The sequence below is a fragment of the Botryllus schlosseri genome, chromosome 8 (genome assembly GCF_051294905.1).
Source record: "Botryllus schlosseri isolate E-star chromosome 8, Bs_hap1, whole genome shotgun sequence".
Classification (NCBI taxonomy): Eukaryota; Metazoa; Chordata; class Ascidiacea; order Stolidobranchia; family Styelidae; genus Botryllus; species Botryllus schlosseri.
The window spans coordinates 9,806,566-9,830,582 of record NC_137243.1 but is presented as its reverse complement, the minus strand read 5'-3'; the positions used below and the strand labels follow the sequence as shown (position 1 = coordinate 9,830,582).

Sequence of the window (24,017 nt, the reverse complement as noted above, 5' to 3'; positions counted from 1 at the left end):
TTCCTCTGTTCTGTCGCTTGTTATAAGGCACATTGGATGTTTATCAGTGAGAATTTGGTATCCTAAATCAACCAATTGCATCGATTAAATTTGTGCGAGTTGAAAAAAAAATTATTTTTTGGGGGGGGGATGGTATATATTCCCCATGAGAGCCTGTCACGAACAAGAAGTTTTGAGGACAACTGCTGTAGCTGGATTCTAACATGGTATCTTGGTCAGGACATGTTCATTGTTCAACCCTTCCGCTCCATGATGACTTGCTGCATGGTGGTGTTGATTGATGTCAGCATCTTTTACATAACTTGAAAAATGCTGATCGTGACCTGACCAGATACTGAACAAACAACACCAAGCTACCTACCAGCGCAAGACAAAGCAATCCCGCATTAAGTCACAATTTACATCATCCAATATCAGACGATTTCGTAGAACTTCTTGAGGTGATCGTACATTAGACTTTATATCAACACACAATAGGCTCGTACTATCAAATTAAATCCACTCGAAGCTTATCGACTGACTCTTGACAGCATCGAACGTCAGCAAATGCGGTTAACCAAATTCGACACAAAGAAAGAATTTTGTTGTTGTGATGTAATAAATTCGATATTCATGCTCGAACTGCTATATTTTGGTCAATGAAATCAATAAATTTCACAATGCGGAAAAGAACTTCATAGACTCATAATTATAAAATTGTAACTAGACACTATTTTATGTTTAAAACAATAGCAGCGAAGTGCTGTCTTATGCTAGTAAATATTAGTTCCAAATTGCACTTTATTATCGAATACGCCGTAATTTCTAGGTAAAACACGGTTTCCTCCTTTGTTTTCATAATTTGTCAGGTTACAAATTTTTGATGTAACGAGCAGCAAGAGCCACCACCGGCGATCCTGTGGGTACGCCCGGGAATGGCCCGCTCGACCCAGCTACATCCAAGTGGGTGTACTGCAGAGGTTGCGCAGAATCGATGCCGTGCTGTTAATATAAGTTAGTTAGAAATTGACAAGAATCCACTCCATCTCATTTACTTACTTTGTCCAACCCCGAAGCCATTATCATGAACGCACTCGGACATTGGTGACCACGTGGCGTCCTCGACGAAGGTGAATTGTTGGATTGAAGCACATCTTCATACTCTGACTTTCCGGTATGGAATTCGAAATCGTCACGACGGATAGTGGATATCTCGCAAGGATCGCCGAATTGATCACCAGAATCTTGAATTTGCTGCACGTTCTTGATCTTCCTTGCGGGCCCATTGTCCAAAGCACAGAAGTAATTTGGTCCCATGGCGATAATCGCATGTCCAGTCAATGTTGCGATTGTATAAAGGTGCGGATTGACCTCGTTCAGGGCCTGTTCTTTAGCCTCGCATAGACATTCCAACATGGCCATTCTCCCTTCTGCATCCGTGTTACCAACACGAACTCTTACACCGGCACGGGAAGTGATTATTTCATCAGCAACATAGCAATCTGACCCCACGCTATTCCTCACCATGGACATAGTACCCACGACTTTGAGATGTTTTGGCTGTAAAGCATCCAAAACACCAAAGAATCCAGCTACTGCCGCAGCTCCGCATTTATCCCGATGCATTCCAGCCATAACGCCGCCGGCTTTAATGTCGGCACCGCCAGTATCATAAGTGACTCCTTTACCGACAAGGAACAGAGTATCGGTAATTGGACCTTCGCCACAATAATTCAGCTTGATCACACGCGCATTGTGCCTGGGAACAACTTTTGCAGCACGATTTACAGCTCCAAGACATGGGTACTCCTTCTCCAAAACATTGACGTCCGAGATTACTGATACCTTGACGGAAGTGTCCCTGAAGGTATTCTCTACGTACTTTGCAACTTTCGGAGCAGCCATTCTTTCCGGATCCGATCCACCGATATCTCTAGTGATTGATCGACCATGTTCCAGAGCTTTCACCGTATCGAGGAAACTGTCTGGCAATTCTTTGCCATACAGACCAATCTTATCCAGCTTGAATCTTCTGTCGGGGCAGTCCTCGCGGATTTCAATAGGGACATACGCTCCTTGCAAAACACCCAAAGCTGCAACAATTGCAGCTTGCCCATACAATTTGGTATTGGGGGTCACTACAAGAACTGATTTGCAGCCTGCCTTGATGGCTCTCTTGATTCCCTTTTCTCCGGCATCACTAAACCTTCTGACGTCATCGTAATCACGATTGATCGGCCCTGTTGGGGACCATATAACCCGCTTCGTCTGGGTCTCCAACTTTGCTAAAATCACATCTCTGCCAGACCACTGTGATTCTAATAGAATTCTCAGGAATTATATATGTTCAGGTGAAACACAAAAAACATCAGGGGCATCATTAGATTTTTAAGTTTGGAATTTCTAACAGAATCCCGAAAACCGCTTGCCAGATTTGACAATAGTTTTTTGTAACAGGTTATCGGGATATCTGATCATGAATGCGACACAATCAGTAGATACAGGTACCCAACTGTAAAACAGATTTGAAATAAAAATGGTTTGAAATAACTCAGGAATAGGAACAGACCAGAATCACAACCAATACGATGAAATGTCCCTTTGTTCAATACATAGACACACTTGAATTTCCGACATACTCGATACATATATAATTGAAGAAATACCCATGTTGGGACCCTAAAGGAAGATATTCAACCCCATCTATGGACGTAAGTACCCTTATGAAAGATATATTGACAAACAATAAGCTTCGGAATAACTCAGGAACAGAACAGAATCCGAATGAATTCGGTGGAATATCGCGTCGTTCAATACATGGACACACGCTGGAATTTCCTACAAAATCGATACATATATAATTGAAGAATAACCCATGTTGGGACCCTAAAGGAAGATATTCACCCCAATGAGTGGACGTAAGTACCCCTAATAAAGAATTATTCACGAGTATTCGGGTTCGGAAGAACTCAGGAACAGAACAGAATCCGAATGAATTTGGTGGAATAACGCGTCCTTCAATATATAGACACACTTGAATTTCCGACAAACTCGACACATATACAATCGAAGAATAACCCATGTTGGGACCCTAAAGGAAGATATTCACCCCCATCTATGGACGTAAGTACCCTTATGAAAGATATATTGACAAACAATAAGCTTCGGAATAACTCAGGAACAGAACAGAATCCGAATGAATTCGGTGGAATATCGCGTCGTTCAATACATAGACACACGCTGGAATTTCCTACAAAATCGATACATATATAATTGAAGAATAACCCATGTTGGGACCCTAAAGGAAGATATTCACCCCAATGATTGGACGTAAGTACCCCTAGTAAAGAATTATTCACGAGTATTCGGGTTCGGAAGAACTCAGAAACAGAACAGAATCCGAATGAATTCGGTGGAATAACGCGTCCTTCAATATATAGACACACTTGAATTTCCGACAAACTCGACACATATACAATTGAAGAATAACCCATGTTGGGACCCTAAAGGAAGATATTTACCCCCATGAGTGGACGTAAGTACCTCTAATAAAGAATTATTCACGAGTATTCGGGTTCGGAAGAACTCAGGAACATAACAGAATCCGAATGAATTCGGTGGAATAACGCGTCCTTCAATATATAGACACACTTGAATTTCCGACAAACTCGACACATATACAATTGAAGAATAACCCATGTTGGGACCCTAAAGGAAGATATTTACCCCCATCAGTGGTCGTAAGTACTCTTATAAAAGAAATATTGACAAACAATAAGCTTCGGAATAACTCAGGGACAGAACAGAATCCGATCGAATTCGGTGGAATATCGCGTCGTTCAATACATAGACACACTTGAATTTCCTACAAAATCGATACATATATAATTGAAGAATTATCCATGTTGGGACCCTAAAGAAAGATACTCACTCCCATGAGTGGACGTAAGTACCCCTAATAAAGAATTATTCACGCGTATTCGGGTTCGGAAGAACTCAGGAACAGAACAGAATCCGAATGAATTCGGTGGAATAACGCGTCCTTCAATATATAGACACACTTGAATTTCCGACAAACTCGACACATATACAATTGAAGAATAACCCATGTTGGGACCCTAAAGGAAGATATTTACCCCCATGAGTGGACGTAAGTACCTCTAATAAAGAATTATTCACGAGTATTCGGGTTCGGAAGAACTCAGGAACATAACAGAATCCGAATGAATTCGGTGGAATAACGCGTCCTTCAATATATAGACACACTTGAATTTCCGACAAACTCGACACATATACAATTGAAGAATAACCCATGTTGGGACCCTAAAGGAAGATATTCACCCCCATGAGTGGACGTAAGTACCCCTAATAAAGAATTATTCACGCGTATTCGGGTTCGGAAGAACTCAGGAACAGAACAGAATCCGAATGAATTCGGTGGAATAACGCGTCCTTCAATATATAGACACACTTGAATTTCCGACAAACTCGACACATATACAATTGAAGAATAACCCATGTTGGGACCCTAAAGGAAGATATTCACCCCCATGAGTGGACGTAAGTACCCCTAATAAAGAATTATTCACGCGTATTCGGGTTCGGAAGAACTCAGGAACAGAACAGAATCCGAATGAATTCGGTGGAATAACGCGTCCTTCAATATATAGACACACTTGAATTTCCGACAAACTCGACACATATACAATTGAAGAATAACCCATGTTGCGACTCTAAAGGAAGATATTCACCCCCATGAGTGGACGTAAGTACCCCTAATAAAGAATTATTCACGCGTATTCGGGTTCGGAAGAACTCAGGAACAGAACGGAATCCGAATGAATTCGGTGGAATAACGCGTCTTTCAATATATAGACACACTTGAATTTCCGACAAACTCGACACATATACAATTAAAGAATTACCTATGTTGGGACCCTAAAGGAAGATATTCAACCCCATCAGTGGTCGTAAGTACTCTTATAAAAGAAATATTGACAAACAATAAGCTTCGGAATAACTCAGGGACAGAACAGAATCCGCTCGAATTCGGTGGAATATCACGTCGTTCAATACATAGATACACTTGAATTCCCGACAAACTCGATACATATATAATCGAAGAATTACCAATGTTGGGACCCTAAAGGAAGATATTCAACCCCATCAGTGGTCGTAAGTACTCTTATAAAAGAAATATTGACAAACAATAAGCTTCGGAATAACTCAGGGACAGAACAGAATCCAAATGAATTCGGTGGAATAACGCGTCCTTCAATATATAGACACACTTGAATTTCCGACAAACTCGACACATATACAATTGAAGAATAACCCATGTTGGGACCCTAAAGGAAGATATTCACCCCCATGAGTGGACGTAAGTACCCCTAATAAAGAATTATTCACGCGTATTCGGGTTCGGAAGAACTCAGGAACAGAACAGAATCCGATTGAATTCGGTGGAATATCGCGTCGTTCAATACATAAATACACTTGAATTTCCGACAAAATCGATACATATATAATTGAAGAATTACCCATGGTGGGACCCTAAAGAAAGACATTCAACCCCATTAGTGGACGTAAGTACCCCTAATAAAGAATTATTCACGAGTATTCGGGTTCGGAATAACTCAGGAACAGAACGGAATCCGATTGAATTCGGTGGAATATCGTGTCGTTCAATACATAAATACACTTGAATTTCCGACAAAATCGATACATATATAATTGAAGAAGTACCCATGGTGGGACCCTAAAGGAAGACATTCAACCCCATCAGTGGACGTAAGTACCCTCAATAAAGAATTATTGACGATCATTATGCTTCGGAATAACTCAGAAACAGAACAGAATCCGATTGAATTCGGTGGAATATCGCGTCGTTCAACGCATAGATACACTTGAATTTCCGACAAAATCGATACATATATAATTGAAGAAGTACCCATGGTGGGACCCTGGAAGAAGACATTCAACCCCATTTGTGAACGTAAGTACCCCTAATAAAGAATTATTTACGATCATTATGCTTCGGAATAACTCAGGAACAGAACAGAATCCGATTGAATTCGGTGGAATATCGCGTCGTTCAATACATAGACACACTTGAATTTCCGACAAACTCGATACATATATAATTGAAGAATTACCCATGTTGGGACCCTAAAGGAAGATATTCAACCCCATCTGTGGACGTAAGTTCCCCTAATAAAGAAATATTGACGAGTATTCGGGTTCGGACTAACTCAGGAACAGAACGGAATCCGATTGAATTCGGTGGAATATCGCGTCGGTCAATACATAGATACACTTGAATTTCCAACAAACTCGATACATATATAGCCTAATCGAAGAATTACCCATGTTGGGACCCTAAAGTAAGATAGTCAGCCCTATCAGCGGACGTATGTACCCAAATAGAACACGAACATTGAGGTTCGGAATAGCTCGGGAACAGAACAAAATCAAATAAAACAAATGAAAATGCATTATAATCACGTTTTATCAAAGAAATGTAGAAATTAGTAAACACACTGTAATAGCAATAACAATAATGATAAATTTATAGCATTCGCATGAGCAAACGATCGTCTTGCATACATGACATGGTAGCGTTTGCAATCGGTGGTGATGTGAAGATGGCAGGCAGAGTTAAATTCCGAATTTCCCCACACCTGTTGTTAGAAGATCGTGTCATGGAGTAAGTCAAGTATAGTGTAATATTTTTACATGAAATGTGAGGGGGAAGCGATATCACAATAAACCTCTAACGCCTTGACACCATCGGGATCAAGGATATGTGTCTATGTGTCTATTTATTGAAGGTTTATGTTGCCTCCACAGCTCATTCGGAAGCGGACTCGTCGTATCGATAAATCCGTAATACAGCTTCGCAGACATCCTAAGGGTCCTTAGATTCCAAGTCAGGAATCGCTGAGCCACAGAAAACCATGCAGTTATAGTAGTACCTACCTTCATCGATTTCTGAGAAGGTTTGTCTCATCTGTATGGTTGAAAAATAAACATATGGTCATATTTCTGATGAAACAAATTTTAATACGAGGTTTCAGGATACCAGTTAGCTCAAGCAACATGTTTCCGATTTCTTCTCGATATCTTCTGCAATCTTCAGTTTTTGCCGAAAAATTGAAGCCGTCATTGCCCAATAAATTCTTTGCAAACTGTCCAATAAAATAATATTTACAATCAATCACATGGCCTAACCACGTATAGTGTTATGGGAACCATCGTCTCGATTAAAGATGTTTTTATTTGAGGATGATGTATAAATATAACAGGAGATGTCACTTTTCAAACCATAGTGTATGAGATAGCGCTAATATAGTCATTGCTCGGTGTGAGTAGAAGGCAGATGATTGTGTGGGCGGAATATTTCTCCCCATACTCTGAGATCTTGGGCTACCTCATTTCCTGATTGCACTTGGTTTAGTATTCGGGGATACTATTTGATAAGCCAGCATGAAGTAACCAAATTTTTGTTGCAATATAATAAGCAATATACAATTCACATTAGACCCGATAAATAACATGAATGATAAATTTCGAATATATATGATTGCAAGGCCTACCTTCAGCACGAGAACACCACAGTTGAAGCCATCTTCTTGCGAGTCATGAGAGCAAGACGTTATAGTCCATCCGGGGGTTGCGAAGTCCTCTTTGTGATGGCGCCAAAAACCACTAAATTTATAATACCGGGTTGATATTTTACGTCGTTATTGACTGTGCTACTTGTAGAGTATAATTGCAGAATCTCACTTCCAATGTAACTCCAATTTCTGAGCGTAGCTCTCCTCATTTCCCAGTGGGTCGTAAAGTAGGAGGGTTCGAGTGTTAATGTCACTAGCCTGAATGAATTCGGGATGATTGAGGAAAAGTGAAAATCAACCCTTAAGCCGCGTGCAACGGGTTTGAGAGGGACAATCGATGTAAGTTACATTATAAATAAATGAGACTGACCATGAAAATCCAGTGATTGCCAACATACAGTGACGTCACTATTGATTGTGTGGATGACCTTTCCAACTGAAAGTGTAAGATTAGTTGGTTACTATAGATGCTGACCACAGGTAAATAATTTAATAGTTTCGTACCAGCATTCCGGTGTTTAAGGCACAGTAGGAACCGTTGTACCACCATTTTGTCGAGTAGTGACACGAAACACAGCTGCCGCTTTTTCCGGCCTACCATTAACAGAATGTTACAAGTTATAGTATATTTATAAGAAATATATGTGTAGTGAAATCAACGAAATTACCTTTATGCACAATCCCTCCATCGTAGCATCCATAATCTGCGTAAACAATATTCCTTGAATTTTAAACTGAGCAAATCATAAATTGTATTGTCTGACGAACCTGATCATCTAGCCACCCTTGATGCGACAGAAAGCACAAGCTCCGTCTTGTTACACATACGTTACCGACAACAGCTTCCACTCGGTTGCTGATGGGTGATAACCACAACAATCTGATATCTGAGTGAATAAACATATATATTTATAATATATGTATTTGAAACAGTTCAATTTCAATAATTTGGTCAATCTATATTACTTTATTATCACAATTAATACATCGTAAATTCGTAAAATATGAGAAACAAAGTAGCCAACATGCTCTCTCATATCTACGACACGGAGTTTTATCTTCCTGCAGAAGAGGCCGCATATTAGTGCGGAGCGAATCAACAAATTGCATGGTCCTAGTCCGATCCTGTAATTTAAAGCTCTGGTCCGATTTCTAGGCCAGATTCTAGAAATGACCATGATCCGGTTCGAAAAACTCTGATAACAATTATCTACTCACATGATGGCATTGAATATTGATTGAGACAATGCAAACAGGAAAATAAAAACTCAAATATCAAAGCCAACCCTTATCTGAAGTAATTATGTCAACTTGAACTAGACATATGGTTTATTTCCGTGAACGTTTCACTTTAACTATAGATTCGAGGTATAGGAAGAGGTTAAGGCTGTCATATTATTAGTAAAGAGTACTGAACCAGCTCCGATCCAACTCCGGCAGTGTCAGAAAAAGTACTGATCCGGCTCCGGCCAAAAATGAGAAAATGCTCCGCGCTACCGTATATATAGAGCAGAAAATTTAAACAATCATTGCAGAAAACTGGATATTGTACCTACACAAAACGCGAAATATTTACTCATCATAATACCTGTGAACTTGACTGGTGGCTCAGTCTCTGCATGTTTGGTCGCTTAAAATGAAATGAGGTAGTATAAGGGTAAATGATTGGCTTTATGATTATATCGATTTATAGTTACCTGACTCCTGCAATGAAATATTTCCATTGCATTTGGGAGACGCAGTGGACGCAAATGCGGCCTCCTCGCAATGGTTAGTTTCTCTGACTGTAAAAAATTCATAGTAGTAAAAAATTTGGTCAATTACAATTTTTTTTTCGATTGTGGAATATCCCTGGCATGGATTTCATTCAAGTATATTTTTTATCATTATTTATTTTTCGCGAGTTTAATTCGTAATCTGAAACGCGCTTGTTCTTTAGAAAATGTATTTTTGTTTCAAGTAGCCTACACCTATAGCCAATCAGTTATATGCATGCGCGACACGCGTGGTAGGCAACAACTAACCTTCGTTCAAGCATTTTTTCTGGGACGTGCTGACATCAGGATGCAGTACGGGCGAAGAGCACAGCAAGTCGTACAATATCCAGTGCCTGAAGCTTTCTTGATTTGTTTCATATTCAATTCTTCCCATTGTGCAAATTACTCGCGCAGCAAGGCATACACACACACCACAGCTTTTGCTGTCGGATTGCTGGATTACTTTCAGCACTTTACACTTTGCTTCCTTCAGCTCTGTTGTTGCCAATTTAGCGCGATTCATGGCCCATCGCAGCCGCCTTTGAATCGTTTGGGCCTCCCCAGCTCTTGGAATACTGGATGAATCCAGCAAGTACCAGACATTTGTACTTTTCGTGTACCAAAGAAGCATAAAGTGTTGTTTATGCAAAATCGGAAGAAGAATTATGTCGAAAAGGCAGCCCTTGTTGTCGAATAAATTGGTTGCCAGTGACAGTGCCGATGAATTTGAATCGAGGCTTGAATTATCTTGCAGCAACACTTTATTATCAATAATTTTTGAAAAACCACCAATTGCATGGTCAAATTGATTGTTTAGCCTTCGAATGCACTGCCGCACGTATGTGGAAACAATTTCTGATGTGAGCCAACCTCCGTAGGTGGTATTGGTGACGCATTTCTGAATATTATCCAGAACATCGCTACTTGGCTCCGAACAAACTGAGTAAACATCAAGCCAAGTAATAATTTCGTCGTCCGCGGTGGTCATCGCCATTTCGGTGAATTGCTTGGGGATGTGGTTATAATCTTGCCACAATGAGTCTGAAAATGATTGGGCCTTGATGAATTCAGCTGGCTGAATGTTGCTGTCCAGTCGTCCGTTTTTTAGATTGCCAAGTCTGCGCAGGATGACGTCTTCCGAAATTGAATTTGGATTTGTCATTGCGACACAGTGCAGATCTTTTACAGCTCGTTTTGATATATAATATCCGGTATCCCTTTGCTTCCGTTTCTTGTGAACTGATTTAATCACCTTGACTGGCGTTTGCGCTTCCTTCACTTCAGTCACAAGCGCACCTCTTTTCGGTTTCTTTGAGCGGCAACGACTGAAACCTTCGTGCAGGATAGTGTCGCTGAACAATTTGCATGAAATTGAAATTTCTTTTTCGTACTTCACTACAAATTTATCCAGCGAACATTTGGCTGTGGTAGCAAAGTATATATTTTTCAACTGGAAAAAATGTTCTTCCACAATACCTTGCGTGCGATTCGCAGAGCAGATGGATTGTACGCCTTTTTTTGTGCTTTGCGTTTCAATCGCACGATAGTATTTGCTGTATTTGCGTACTGTGAATCGTCGTCTACGTCAGCCGCATGCCTTGATAAATCGCCAAGGAGAAGTGCTGATGTGGCACCAAGTCTCGGGAAAATTATTGTCTGCAGCTTGTCGAGGAAATCTTCGGAGAAGTACGGATTTCTTTCTGTCCACTGGTCAGCGTTGTTTCCTTCTTTATATTCCTTGCTGTTTTTAAATTCCCAGATAAGTTTTTTGTATCTTGCGTTAAATGGCGACTCCAACTCCTGCTTTCGATCAAGCGAATCCACGTTGGAAAAAAATCTCCATTGTTAGCGTGCGGATCGAATTCCTCGTTTTCAATTGGTGGAGGGTAGACTCGTTTCACGCTTTGGTGTTCTATCAGACTCCTGTAACTAGATAAAACACCTGCAGATTTCTGGCGCGGAAGAAGGATGCCACACAAATTCCAAATAATGGAATCCAATTCTTCAATAGTACTGGACAAAAACAATAGACTGATCCAATACATGGCCTCCTTTCGGTATTTGATGATGTAATACTTTTTACACATAAGCGATGCTGCTTTCATGCAATGACTCAGACAATTGAGGACAAATGTAAGATCCATGTCACCTTCATGAGCCGTGCCCGTTACGATCCGGTAGACCCGCTCGTAATATTTTAATCTGGTTTCGCCACAATAGACGGCCAGCATTGCATTCCATAATGCAAGTGCACCGTCTATCAATACCATTCTAGGAGTAGATTTGGGCGGTAGAGCTTCTTTGAAACGTCCTAGAAATGTTATTATGCTGTGTGTGGTGTGTGATGCCGAGATGTAGGCTGCAATAGGTAGTCCAGCATGTCCTTTATAGGGACAGCGCACGAGCAAAGTGTAAATTTGATACATCGGCTGACCGGATTTGGATTTTGTTATCCCCGATGTCGAGTCGAAATAAAGCATGTCTTTCCGACAGATGTCCCGAAAAAGCTGGAGTTGACGTTTGCTGAAGAGTGTTATTCCGGGTGAAGGAAACCCCTCCCAATGTCTGATGAAATGTGACCCGCTATCACGATATCGTTCTGCCAATAATTTCAAGTTGGTGAACATATCTGTTGTCCAGTCGTCAGGCTCATCGATTTTACTTTTCAACTGTCTCAAAACTGAAGGGTTAGGAGCGTTAATATGAGAGCCAAACGTTCGCTCCGTTTCCGATAACTGATCTCTTAGCTCTCGGTTCACCTTGGTTGCGGATCTTCCATCAAGTTGTTTCTGCAACATCTCTTTCTCGGGTCCCCGAACTGGCCGTGAACGTGCACAATTATTGGAATGCTTAAGCACGCCTGTAATTGTCAAATCGCACAACACGCTTGTTTGAGTGTTGTAAATATCAATAAGCCCACTGACTTGGCATTCACAGCAATTATGGTGAGCACAGCAAAAGTTTATGTATCCTTCGTGATACAAGTCATTGTCACTTGCTTCGAAAGGAGTCACTCTTGGCGCCTTCAGGTAGTGATTCTTCACTACTGGCACACACTTATCGTAAACTGATTTTACGTGGCGAAACATTGCAATATAGTAATGCGATCCTTTGTCGAAGCGATGTTTTGATCGTCCCTCACTCATTTGAGACCATTCCTCGGTAGTTATTGACCACGAATGTGTCATGTTAATATCTTCCTCTGCCAAAACCAAGTCCTTGCTAAAGCTGCCGAGATTTTTTAAAGTGTCGTGCTTTATCCATGAATCGTCGTCACTTTCGCAAAAATAACTTGATGTCAATTGTTCAACTGGGGCCTTTCGCTTCTGCGATGGAAGTGATGGTTCGTTGTCGCACGATGGAGGCTCTGCCGTGGAAATGTTAGTGGTGTTTGTTTGGAGCGCTTGATTAAAATCCAAAGTATCTGATTCAGAGCACGGATCGAATGAATCTTCGGTAACTGAAATCGTTGGCGTCTGCCGTGAAACATCCAAGTCGTCAGGTAATGGGATTTTTTCCGGAGAATCACAAATGTCTGGCTTGGAAATTTGGTAACATATTGTGGTCTCAGAATCGGAGCTAGGAGACACTTGAGAAGTTTTATGGAAGAACGTGTGCCAGGAGCGATTGACGCGGTCGTTGCAATCGGCTACATTAAACTTGTCACAGACCAAGTTGCACCTTCCCCATTGAATATCCTCGAAAGTAACCTCTAAACTGTCCTGATCGAAGATACAGTGAGGGTGGAACCAGCAGTTACAGATTTGACAAAGTACCATGAAGTCACCATCATTGTATGGCATTTTACAAAAACAAAATACTTCTTCCGAAGTAGAAGATTCCAAATATTCATTTTCATATACATCTTCCTCCAAGTCAAATAAGCACCTTCCCGTGTCATGGTCTGAGCTTTCAGGATCAGGGTCGCGTGGCTTTTCCCTTGTGAGGAATAAATGCCGAATTTTATATAACTGTCGTTTCGAAACTTTCAAATGTTTATTTTTGAGGTAAGTCCTTGGCGATTCTTCAGTACCACTCGTCGACTGCGGTTTTTCAGATATCCTAGCTTGGAGGGTCGTTTTGTGTTTTTGAACAAACGCTTCAAGCCTCCAGAGTCGGTTTTTGTCTTTTTCCCATATCTTGTATTTTGACAGAAAAGTCTGCATACTGACATTGTCAAAGTTGTCTATCAAATTGATACCATTTTGTACGCAATGTTGCACAATCGAATCTACGATATTCGAATCATGATTGCCTCCACCTCCTGTAACTACGCAATAATATCCAGAAATCATCTGTTTGTCGAAATAAATAGTTGAAATGCTTCTACACACTTCCCGATCTTCAAAGTTTCAAAAAATTCGATTTAATAGGATAATATTTCTTGATGATTGTAGCATTGCATTAAATATATTATACCTAATTTCGCAGTTGAATACGTTTGCGCGCTCAACAATCAGATGAATTCAAAGAAGTATAGTCGGCGTCGGTAGTTACGTCGAAGTAACGCCATAAGTAGATTCTCAAATACAAGTAAAAGTACCGAGTTCCAAGACATTCCAAAACTACTTTAAATGGGAGTGGAATATGATAGTCTGCAAGATGCTCGAGCCAATAGCTTCAAAGAGTAGATTGGTTAGGATTCACATACTTTTGTGGTATTTTATCGGAAGTGGCTATTTTGGAAATTGCCATATACATAATCTCGACTAACGCAAAATCTCAAATGTAGCTACTCGCTACCAATTGGTACCATCTTTGAAAATATATTTATCAGTTACTGTAAACGGTATTTTGTGAGGTGCTTATGACGTTTTCACGCATAAAATTGCTCCAAACTATACGTTGCACTTTTCAAAATCTAACGTGTAAAATGTCACTAGATTTGCTAGCAAAGTTTTAAAGCAAAAGAGGAAGTAGTCTAAAAACATATTCACTTGAGCAAGTACGGCAAGTAGACCAAACGCATTCTAGTACTCGGATGTAGAAATACTTCGTTACGGAGCACCTTTGTGAACAATACCAACTACTGTCTCCGATAACATGTGCAGGTGCACTCATCGCATCAGTCGAAATGACATGCAGACATTGGGACAGAAGTAACTTTGAGATCCGTTTCCACTGAGGCCTCTTAAACATAAACTAAGAGTGTATTAAACGGAGTATAGACTGAACTTATGGGACCAACATCAACATCATGAAATCTAGTGACACAAAATCGCGCGTATAATGAAGTAAAATTTCACGTTAAATAGATCCGCTCACGAATATTTTACGTCATGTTCATTTACGAACTGATTCTGGAATGCCTCTAAATGGAGATTTTCGGATGCGACTGCTACAGACCCGATTAATTGTCTGGCGATTATGGGCCACAATTTTTTTCAATATATATTGAAAAAATATGCACCCCCAAAAAAAGTTAGGGTAAGTAAGAATCATGTCAGTGACAACAGTAAACCGCTTCATCATTATGCCCAATTTACAGATTAGTGGTCTCACTCACGGATTCAAAAATCGAGTGTCCTTTCACGGAATCCATGAAACTAGTCTGCTCCCCAAGGGGCCCGTGAATACCGATTAAGAACCCCTGCTTTAGGATAATGGTCACCAACTCGCGGATCGCGTAGTCATTATTTTGCGGCCCGAGACCTGCATTATACATTATACGCGTGTGAATCAGCGTCTGAAATGAACTTCAATATTCAATAGTTGACCGAGATCAAGTTGATCACGTCACTGCGTTGGTGCTTGCTCAGAAATACATAACCTATATATAATGTATTGCAACACACACACCCATGTCCAAGAAACCTTACTCAGTGCTCAAACTCATGTTGCGTCAAAATTGCGCATGATTCGGCATTGCAAACTCGAAGCGAGGGAACTAGTTTTGAGTTCGGCGGGAGTCGTGCTTAGCGCTCTCTCGAGTTGTAGGCTACTTCGCAGGTCATGGTATTCAAAGGCAGTGTCGAGCTCAAACGCGGCGTTGAAGCATGCGTTTTCCGAGTAAAGCCGTGGGGAGACCAAAGACCGTATCCATCCACCTTTCTGATGGTTTGGCCGAAAATATATTGTGAAAATTGTACTGTGAGCATGTTTGGTAACTGAATTCATGATGGCAACTGTAATATTCAGCGTTGGCTGCGTATGCTATTCCTAAATCGTATTGATATATTCCACCAGAAAGGCTTACAATGGATTCGCAAAACTGGTTAATCATCCCTCACAACGTTCGATCTGTTTTATCACTTCTACATACAACCAAGTATCAGAATATGTAGATACGAATGGAGGATGGATGTAGATTGCAGAAGCATGTAACAGAAAATCCACGCACAAGCTGCCGGCTACAAATAGCGATCTTGACAAGAATCAACTAAATCCGCGGCGACTCGGGCAGACAATATGGCGCCTAATTAGACAAATGCATGTTCTTGTCAGAACGTGATGCAATATAGAATACACTTACGGTTACGATCGCGATCTTACACAACCAGTACTCGCCATCAGTACATAATAAATAATTTGTGCTGAAGTCTGATGTTCCATTAACGGAATGTTTTGCATTGTCATACCACGAATAGTCGGATAAATTGTTATTAAACTTTAGAGACACGAAAGATATATCTTTAACGATCATAAAATGAATAGTATCAACGGCGAATTATAATGGAATAGTACGAGGTGATGACATTGACATCACGGGACTACGGGTAGTGGTTACAGATAGCATGATGTTATTTTGTCGCTCCATCGTAAGTTTCATGAACTGTAGAATATCCATGTATCCGACTCTTAGCCACGAGAACAAAACTACTCAGTACTCAACGGCAACATCATCAGCCCGACATTGTAGGCCTATAACTATAGATTACTAACCTACGTATAGGTTAGTAATACTATAACTCACGGCATATTCAAATGGTAATCGTGATACAATTATACACTACATGTGGAATACATGCCTCCAGAGTTTGAGGACAATATTGCGAACTATTCGTCTTACGGCAAAGAAAATAATTCGAAACTACGTAAAATCTGACTTAAGAGCAAAAGGTATTTGTTCCTACCAAGAATTGCTAAATATTCATCTGATACTGGTGACGGGCACCGGTGCTATAGTTTTTATGATTACGTTAGAAATGCGGATGCATGATATTATGGAAGATATTAGTATGATAACAGCATCATCCAATACAGTAGATATATATGTATTTAATACATTGCAGCATGCTGTGACAACGATGTGTCTTTTGGCGGATTGGGCCTGAACGCGCAATGCGCATTTTAGGCTGAATGCCCTCACCCCAAAATAAATGCCTCAAGTTCACAATAGGCCCATAACAGCCTTTGTGTCAATGTAAGTAAATCCCAATGATTCGTCATGGTCACGAGATTATGTGACAAACTGAACATTGACATCGCTGGTCAGTGGTCACTGGTCAGTGGTCACTTGGTCAGTGATAAATATACTTCCTACGTTAAATAGGCCTGTGCGAAATACATACTGTCGCGAAAACACGATTACCAAAAATGTGGACTGTTCCGCCGACTTAGACGCTCACTGTCCGCTGTCGCTTTGGCTTCGACATACTCTATCCATGTTTATTCCCATCAAAACTACAAAATCAGGCTCTCCGTTTCATTGCTTAGGCTCGCTAAGGCCTGTCATGAATCGCTACTCAACGACTCTGGTATTCTGAACATATAAAGACACGAGGAATCTAGAAATCGTCTAGTTATATGTATCAGCTTCATCGTGGTCAATGTCGGAAAAATCCCACGACTTCTACACTTCGGAATTAAGGCACGTGAAGAAAAACATACGCGCGTCCTCTCGTTCAATTACCACATGATCAGCAGAATTTAATAGAGAACGCGTCGCTCTGTCAAAGTATGATATCACCACCGCGGGAACACAATTTCGTCTGCAATCAGGTGGATGTTGGGCTCGTTTGTTCTTCAACTGTGTCTCGTCTCTTCTTTCACTATATATTTCTGAACAATTAATATGCCGATTGCGTAGTGAGTGGTGGTCAAATGTTGTAAACGATCAATTACTAGCCTATAACGTTGAACAGTCTGTAACTGTCAGGATCATTCAAACGAGGAATATTCGTATCACGCTCTGTTCTTGTATGTATATGGTCGAAACAGCACCAGATTATACTGATATCGTCATATAATTGCAACTTTCATCATATCAAAACACCACGAGACTGCGATAAAACGAAAATGTGTTACTACAAATTCCGCGCGAGTGCACGATTGAAAGTGGCGGCAAAATTATTAAATTAATATTTGTACGTGAGCCAAAAGAACAGAGGTAATCATAAAAATTCAGTAAAGCAATAAAAAACGACTTCGTTCGAAAATTTGAAAAGCCTACGGCACGCGGTATTCTTATCCGGTCAGCCATGCAAGTACCAACCATACACACGAGGTGCCTCACATATGCCTCTCCCCGTATGACGTCCTGTATTTACCCCTGAGATAGCGCAGAGGTGGAGGGTTCGGCTTCTTGGTCGCTTGCTCGTGGGTGGAATCTAAAGCGAGGTACGGATCGAAGCCGGGTTTGTATATTCGGGTGGATTTTATATATTTCTGCCGGAGCCGGATTGGAGCTACACCAGTGCTTTTTCACAAAGAAAAGGGCAGCCTTATCCTCTTCCGCCCTGGCATCAATAGTTGCACTGAACAGCAATTCATAGAAATAAACCACATGCTAAGTCCAAGTTGACATAGCTAGGCTACTTCAGATTAGGGTTGGGGTTGTTCTTTATTTTTTTTTATTTCCTGTTTGTTTTGTTTCAATCAATATTCAAAACCACCGTGTGACAGTGTTGGGATGACTCGATTCAACCTTTTCGTATATGACTTGACTTGACTCGGCCTTTCAAAAATGTGGATTGACTCGTGACTCGAAGTAAAATTTACGAGTAAATTTCAAGTCATCAAGTACACAGTGTCGATTAAATCCCCGAATCTTAAATATGTTACGATTGTTCGATATACGCCGGTGTCACTCGTGACTGTCCTGAGAGCAACCAGTCATTCACTGATTGTACTTGTACCTCTCACTGGACCTCCATTGTTACATCTCAAATAAATTCTCCGGAAACGAAATGATCACAGCCTACGCTGTCATAGTAGAAGCAGATTAATCTAACAGCAACGTAGGCTATCTCTGTTTCTCAGACGGCTCGATGCTCACATTGCGCGGTGCTGCTCTTTACCAACCCTCTTGTATAGTTTGATTCAAACGAATATGTTGATGCGTTTGTATTCTCATGTATGTGTAGATGGGTATTGTATTGTACAATATCAATTTGTATCACTTCTCGCAGATTCTTATTCGATCCTCTAGTTCAGTGATTCTCAACCGGGCTCTACGGACACCTGGGGGTCCGCGAAGCATTTGCAGGGGGTCCACGAGACCTCTAAATCTGCAAAAGGGTGGATTTTTGTCTAATTAGGGATATCACGAGGCAGTTTCACTTTATTACTACCAAAACTTCATGACTTACATAATCAGAATGACCGTCGGAGATCAAATAACCTACACCGCGAACTCAATTTAATTTCCAACAGCCTACTGATACAAACATATTGCTGCTCAGAAATGTTTTGTGGGGGTTTGGGGAAAGAATAAAAAATGGAAGTAGTAAGGTCCATCACGGTGATTTCGTAGTATTTGCAACCCTCCACATTCATCTGTTTTGGTTCTCAAACTAGGATAGGTGAAAGCATCTGAAGTGGGGCGCAAAGCTGCACTGAACTGAAAATTTGTTAACGCTTCGCGCGATGTACATGCCATTGGTAGTTATTGCTCTGCTTAAAACTTCAGATTTCATATTTTAGAAATCTCTCTTCGTCAACCATAACCTTGCATGCTATCAGACAATCCGTTGGGAGTGTTAGCATTCTGGTTGCTTGATCCCTAGCATAAGGTCGATATTTGCACAAGGCAGATAACGGTTACTCGATAATCGAGCTAGATCCGATCTAAAACTTGGGGGTCCGTGGGGGTCTGTGACAGGTCCAAGGGGTCCGCGGAGACAAAAAGGTTGAGAACCACTGCCTAGTTCTGCTGATACTACCAGACTGTGGCATTCAGCTACACGGTTACTCAGGTATTTAAATTTATATTCGTTGTTTGATTCAATCAAATTTAATTCAATTAATCTGGCTTTCACGCAACGAGTGATGTTAATGACTTTGACTTATCACTCATACTTCGAAAATTCCATTTGACTTGAATTGTGACTTTACTCGTGACTTAACTTGACTCGACTTGATTCGACTCAAGCCACCTCCAAAAAATAAGTGATTTGACTTGACTCAAGTCACCTTCGAAAATCGATTGACTTAATTTGACTCGAGTCAAAATGTGCAATGACTCGAGATGACTCGTGACTCGAAGGTAGTGACTTGATCCCAACACTGCCGTGTGAGTAAATGAATAATATCGGGGTTTTACGATAGGATCACGGTCATTTCAATAATCCGACCTTAGAGTTGGACCGAAGTAGGGCCAGAGAATTGAAAAGATAAGATCAGAGTATTTGTCCATCCGCGCCGCACTATACTTGATCATAAGAGCGACTATATTTCAAAGTTTTCTGAAATCCTAGATAGAATGCTGGCTAGTTATCCAACCAACGGTGCCTGCTCATCTACATTGGTAAATTATACCGAAGGAGTAGACGAAAATAAACTGAATATACCCCCCTCCACCTATACATTTGGAAACACAATTTCACAAGCTATATCGTTACTTTTCGTTATACTCTAACTAGTAGATTATATATTCTTGGAACTGTTTTAAAAAAGAAATTGTGTTCGATGCAAAGCCGGCGCTAATTTGGTTAGTTATCATGTACAACAACATAAATGAATTGTACATATCACGTTGTAGGAGTAACTTGAAGTATTATTATATTGACTAACGGGATATTCCACCGAATTCGATTGGATTCTGTTCTGTTCCTGAGTTATTCCGAAGCTTATTGTTTGTCAATATATCTTTCATAAGTGTACTTACATCCATAGATGGGGGTGAATATCTTCCGTTAGGGTCCCAACATGGGTTATTCTTCAATTGTATATGTGTCGAGTTTGTCGGAAATTCAAGTGTGTCTATATATTGAAGGACGCGTTATTCCACCGAATTCATTCGGATTCTGTTCTGTTCCTGAGTTCTTCCGAACCTGAATACTCGTGAATAATTCTTTATTAGGGGTACTTACGTCCACTCATGGGGGTGAATATCTTCCTTTAGGGTCCCAACATGGGTTATTCTTCAATTGTATATGTGTCGAGTTTGTCGGAAATTCAAGTGTGTCTATATATTGAAGGACGCGTTATTCCACCGAATTCATTCGGATTCTGTTCTGTTCCTGAGTTCTTCCGAACCCGAATACGCATGAATAATTCTTTATTAGGGGTACTTACGTCCACTCATGGGGGTGAATATCTTCCTTTAGGGTCCCAACATGGGTTATTCTTCAATTGTATATGTGTCGAGTTTGTCGGAAATTCAAGTTTGTCTATATATTGAAGGACGCGTTATTCCACCGAATTCATTCGGATTCTGTTATGTTCCTGAGTTTTTCCGAACCCGAATACTCGTGAATAATTCTTTATTAGAGGTACTTACGTCCACTCATGGGGGTGAATATCTTCCTTTAGGGTCCCAACATGGGTTATTCTTCAATTGTATATGTGTCGAGTTTGTCGGAAATTCAAGTGTGTCTATATATTGAAGGACGCGTTATTCCACCGAATTCATTCGGATTCTGTTCTGTTCCTGAGTTCTTCCGAACCCGAATACGCGTGAATAATTCTTTATTAGGGGTACTTACGTCCACTCATGGGGGTGAGTATCTTACTTTAGGGTCCCAACATGGATAATTCTTCAATTATATATGTATCGATTTTGTAGGAAATTCAAGTGTGTCTATGTATTGAACGACGCGATATTCCACCGAATTGATTCGGATTCTGTTCTGTTCCTGAGTTATTCCGAAGCTTATTGTTTGTCAATATATCTTTCATAAGGGTACTTGCGTCCATAGATGGGGGTGAATATCTTCCTTTAGGGTCCCAACATGGGTTATTCTTCAATTGTATATGTGTCGAGTTTGTCGGAAATTCAAGTGTGTCTATATATTGAAGGACGCGTTATTCCACCGAATTCATTCGGATTCTGTTCTGTTCCTGAGTTCTTCCGAACCCGAATACGCGTGAATAATTCTTTATTAGGGGTACTTACGTCCACTCGTGTGGGTGAATATCTTCCTTTAGGGTCCCAACATGGGTTATTCTTCAATTGTATATGTGTCGAGTTTGTCGGAAATTCAAGTTTGTCTATATATTGAAGGACGCGTTATTCCATGGAATTCATTCGGATTCTGTTATGTTCCTTAGTTCTTCCGAACCCGAATACTCGTGAATAATTCTTTATTAGAGGTACTTACGTCCACTCATGGGGGTGAATATCTTCCTTTAGGGTCCCAACATGGGTTATTCTTCAATTGTATATGTGTCGAGTTTGTCGGAAATTCAAGTGTGTCTATATATTGAAGGACGCGTTATTCCACCGAATTCATTCGGATTCTGTTCTGTTCCTGAGTTCTTCCGAACCCGAATACTCGTGAATAATTCTTTATTAGGGGTACTTACGTCCACTCATGGGGGTGAATATCTTCCTTTAGGGTCCCAACATGGGTTATTCTTCAATTATATATGTATCGATTTTGTAGGAAATTTCAGCGTGTGTCTATGTATTGAACGACGCGATATTCCACCGAATTCATTCGGATTCTGTTCTGTTCCTGAGTTATTCCGAAGCTTATTGTTTGTCAATATATCTTTCATAAGGGTACTTACGTCCATAGATGGGGGTGAATATCTTCCTTTAGGGTCCCAACATGGGTTATTCTTCAATTGTATATGTATCGATTTTGTAGGAAATTCCAGCGTGTGTCTATGTATTGAACGACGCGATATTCCACCGAATTGATTTGGATTCTGTTCTGTTCCTGAGTTATTCCGAAGCTTATTGTTTGTCAATATATCTTTCATAAGGGTACTTACATCCATAGATGGGGGTGAATATCTTCCTTTAGGGTCCCAACATGGGTTATTCTTCAATTGTATATGTGTCGAGTTTGTCGGAAATTCAAGTGTGTCTATATATTGAAGGACGCGTTATTCCACCGAATTCATTCGGATTCTGTTCTGTTCCTGAGTTCTTCCGAACCCAAATACGCGTGAATAATTCTTTATTAGGGGTACTTACGTCCACTCATGGGGGTGAATATCTTCCTTTAGGTTCCCAACATGGGTTATTCTTTAATTGTATATGTGTCGAGTTTGTCGGAAATTCAAGTGTGTCTATATATTGAAGGACGCGTTATTCCACCGAATTCATTCGGATTCTGTTATGTTCCTGAGTTCTTCCGAACCCGAATACTCGTGAATAATTCTTTATTAGAGGTACTTACGTCCACTCATGGGGGTGAATATCTTCCTTTAGGGTCCCAACATGGGTTATTCTTCAATTGTATATGTGTCGAGTTTGTCGGAAATTCAAGTGTGTCTATATATTGAAGGACGCGTTATTCCACCGAATTCATTCGGATTCTGTTCTGTTCCTGAGTTCCTTCGAACCCGAATATGCGTGAATAATTCTTTATTAGGGGTACTTACGTCCACTCATGGGGGTGAGTATCTTCCTTTAGGGTCCCAACATGGATAATTCTTCAATTATATATGTATCGATTTTGTAGGAAATTCAAGTGTGTCTATGTATTGAACGACGCGATATTCCACCGAATTGATTCGGATTCTGTTCTGTTCCTGAGTTATTCCGAAGCTTATTGTTTATCAATATATCTTTCATAAGGGTACTTACGTCCATAGATGGGGGTGAATATCTTCCTTTAGGGTCCCAACATGGGTTATTCTTCAATTATATATGTATCGATTTTGTAGGAAATTCCAGCGTGTGTCTATGTATTGAACGACGCGATATTCCACCGAATTCATTCGGATTCTGTTCTGTTCCTGAGTTATTCCGAAGCTTATTGTTTGTCAAGATATCTTTCATAAGGGTACTTACGTCCATAGATGGGGTTGAATATCTTCCTTTAGGGTCCCAACATGGGTATTTCTTCAATTATATATGTATCGAGTATGTCGGAAATTCAAGTGTGTCTATGTATTGAACAACGGGACATTTCATCGTATTGGTTGTGATTCTGGTCTGTTCCTATTCCTGAGTTATTTCAAACCATTTTTATTTCAAATCTGTTTTACAGTTGGGTACCTGTGTCTACTGATTGTGTCGCATTCATGATCAGATATCCCGATAACCTGTTACAAAAAACTATTGTCAAATCTGGCAAGCGGTTTTCGGGATTCTGTTAGAAATTCCAAACTGAAAAATTTAATGATGTTCCTGATGTTTTTTGTGTTTCACCTGAACATATATAGTTCCTGAGAATTCTATTAGAATCACAGTGGTCTGCCAACCGCTGCATCAAGCTCTTTTAGGGCCTCAAAAGGCCTCTTCAATATTTCCAATTCACCCGTAAGGCTGGACAACTGATCAGTGACCAAAAGAATGGCGTCCCATGGCTTTTCCGCCAATGCCTTC

General features: G+C 40.4%; 1 protein-coding gene across 1 annotated transcript; it reads right to left on the bottom strand.

The window, feature by feature from the left end:
* Positions 1–579: 579 nt before the first annotated feature.
* On the bottom strand, positions 580–10,514 carry LOC145444109 (uncharacterized). The gene is made up of 9 exons (XM_080322038.1): positions 9,620–10,514; positions 9,293–9,379; positions 8,364–8,482; positions 8,264–8,299; positions 7,765–7,853; positions 7,575–7,686; positions 6,958–6,988; positions 1,039–2,297; positions 580–981 (listed from the first exon to the last, which is right to left on the bottom strand). Exons 1-9 carry the CDS (start codon positions 10,512–10,514, stop codon positions 850–852), a joined length of 2,760 nt encoding a protein of 919 aa, XP_080178164.1. The 3' UTR covers positions 580–849.
* Between the last annotated feature and the right edge of the window lie 13,503 nt (positions 10,515–24,017).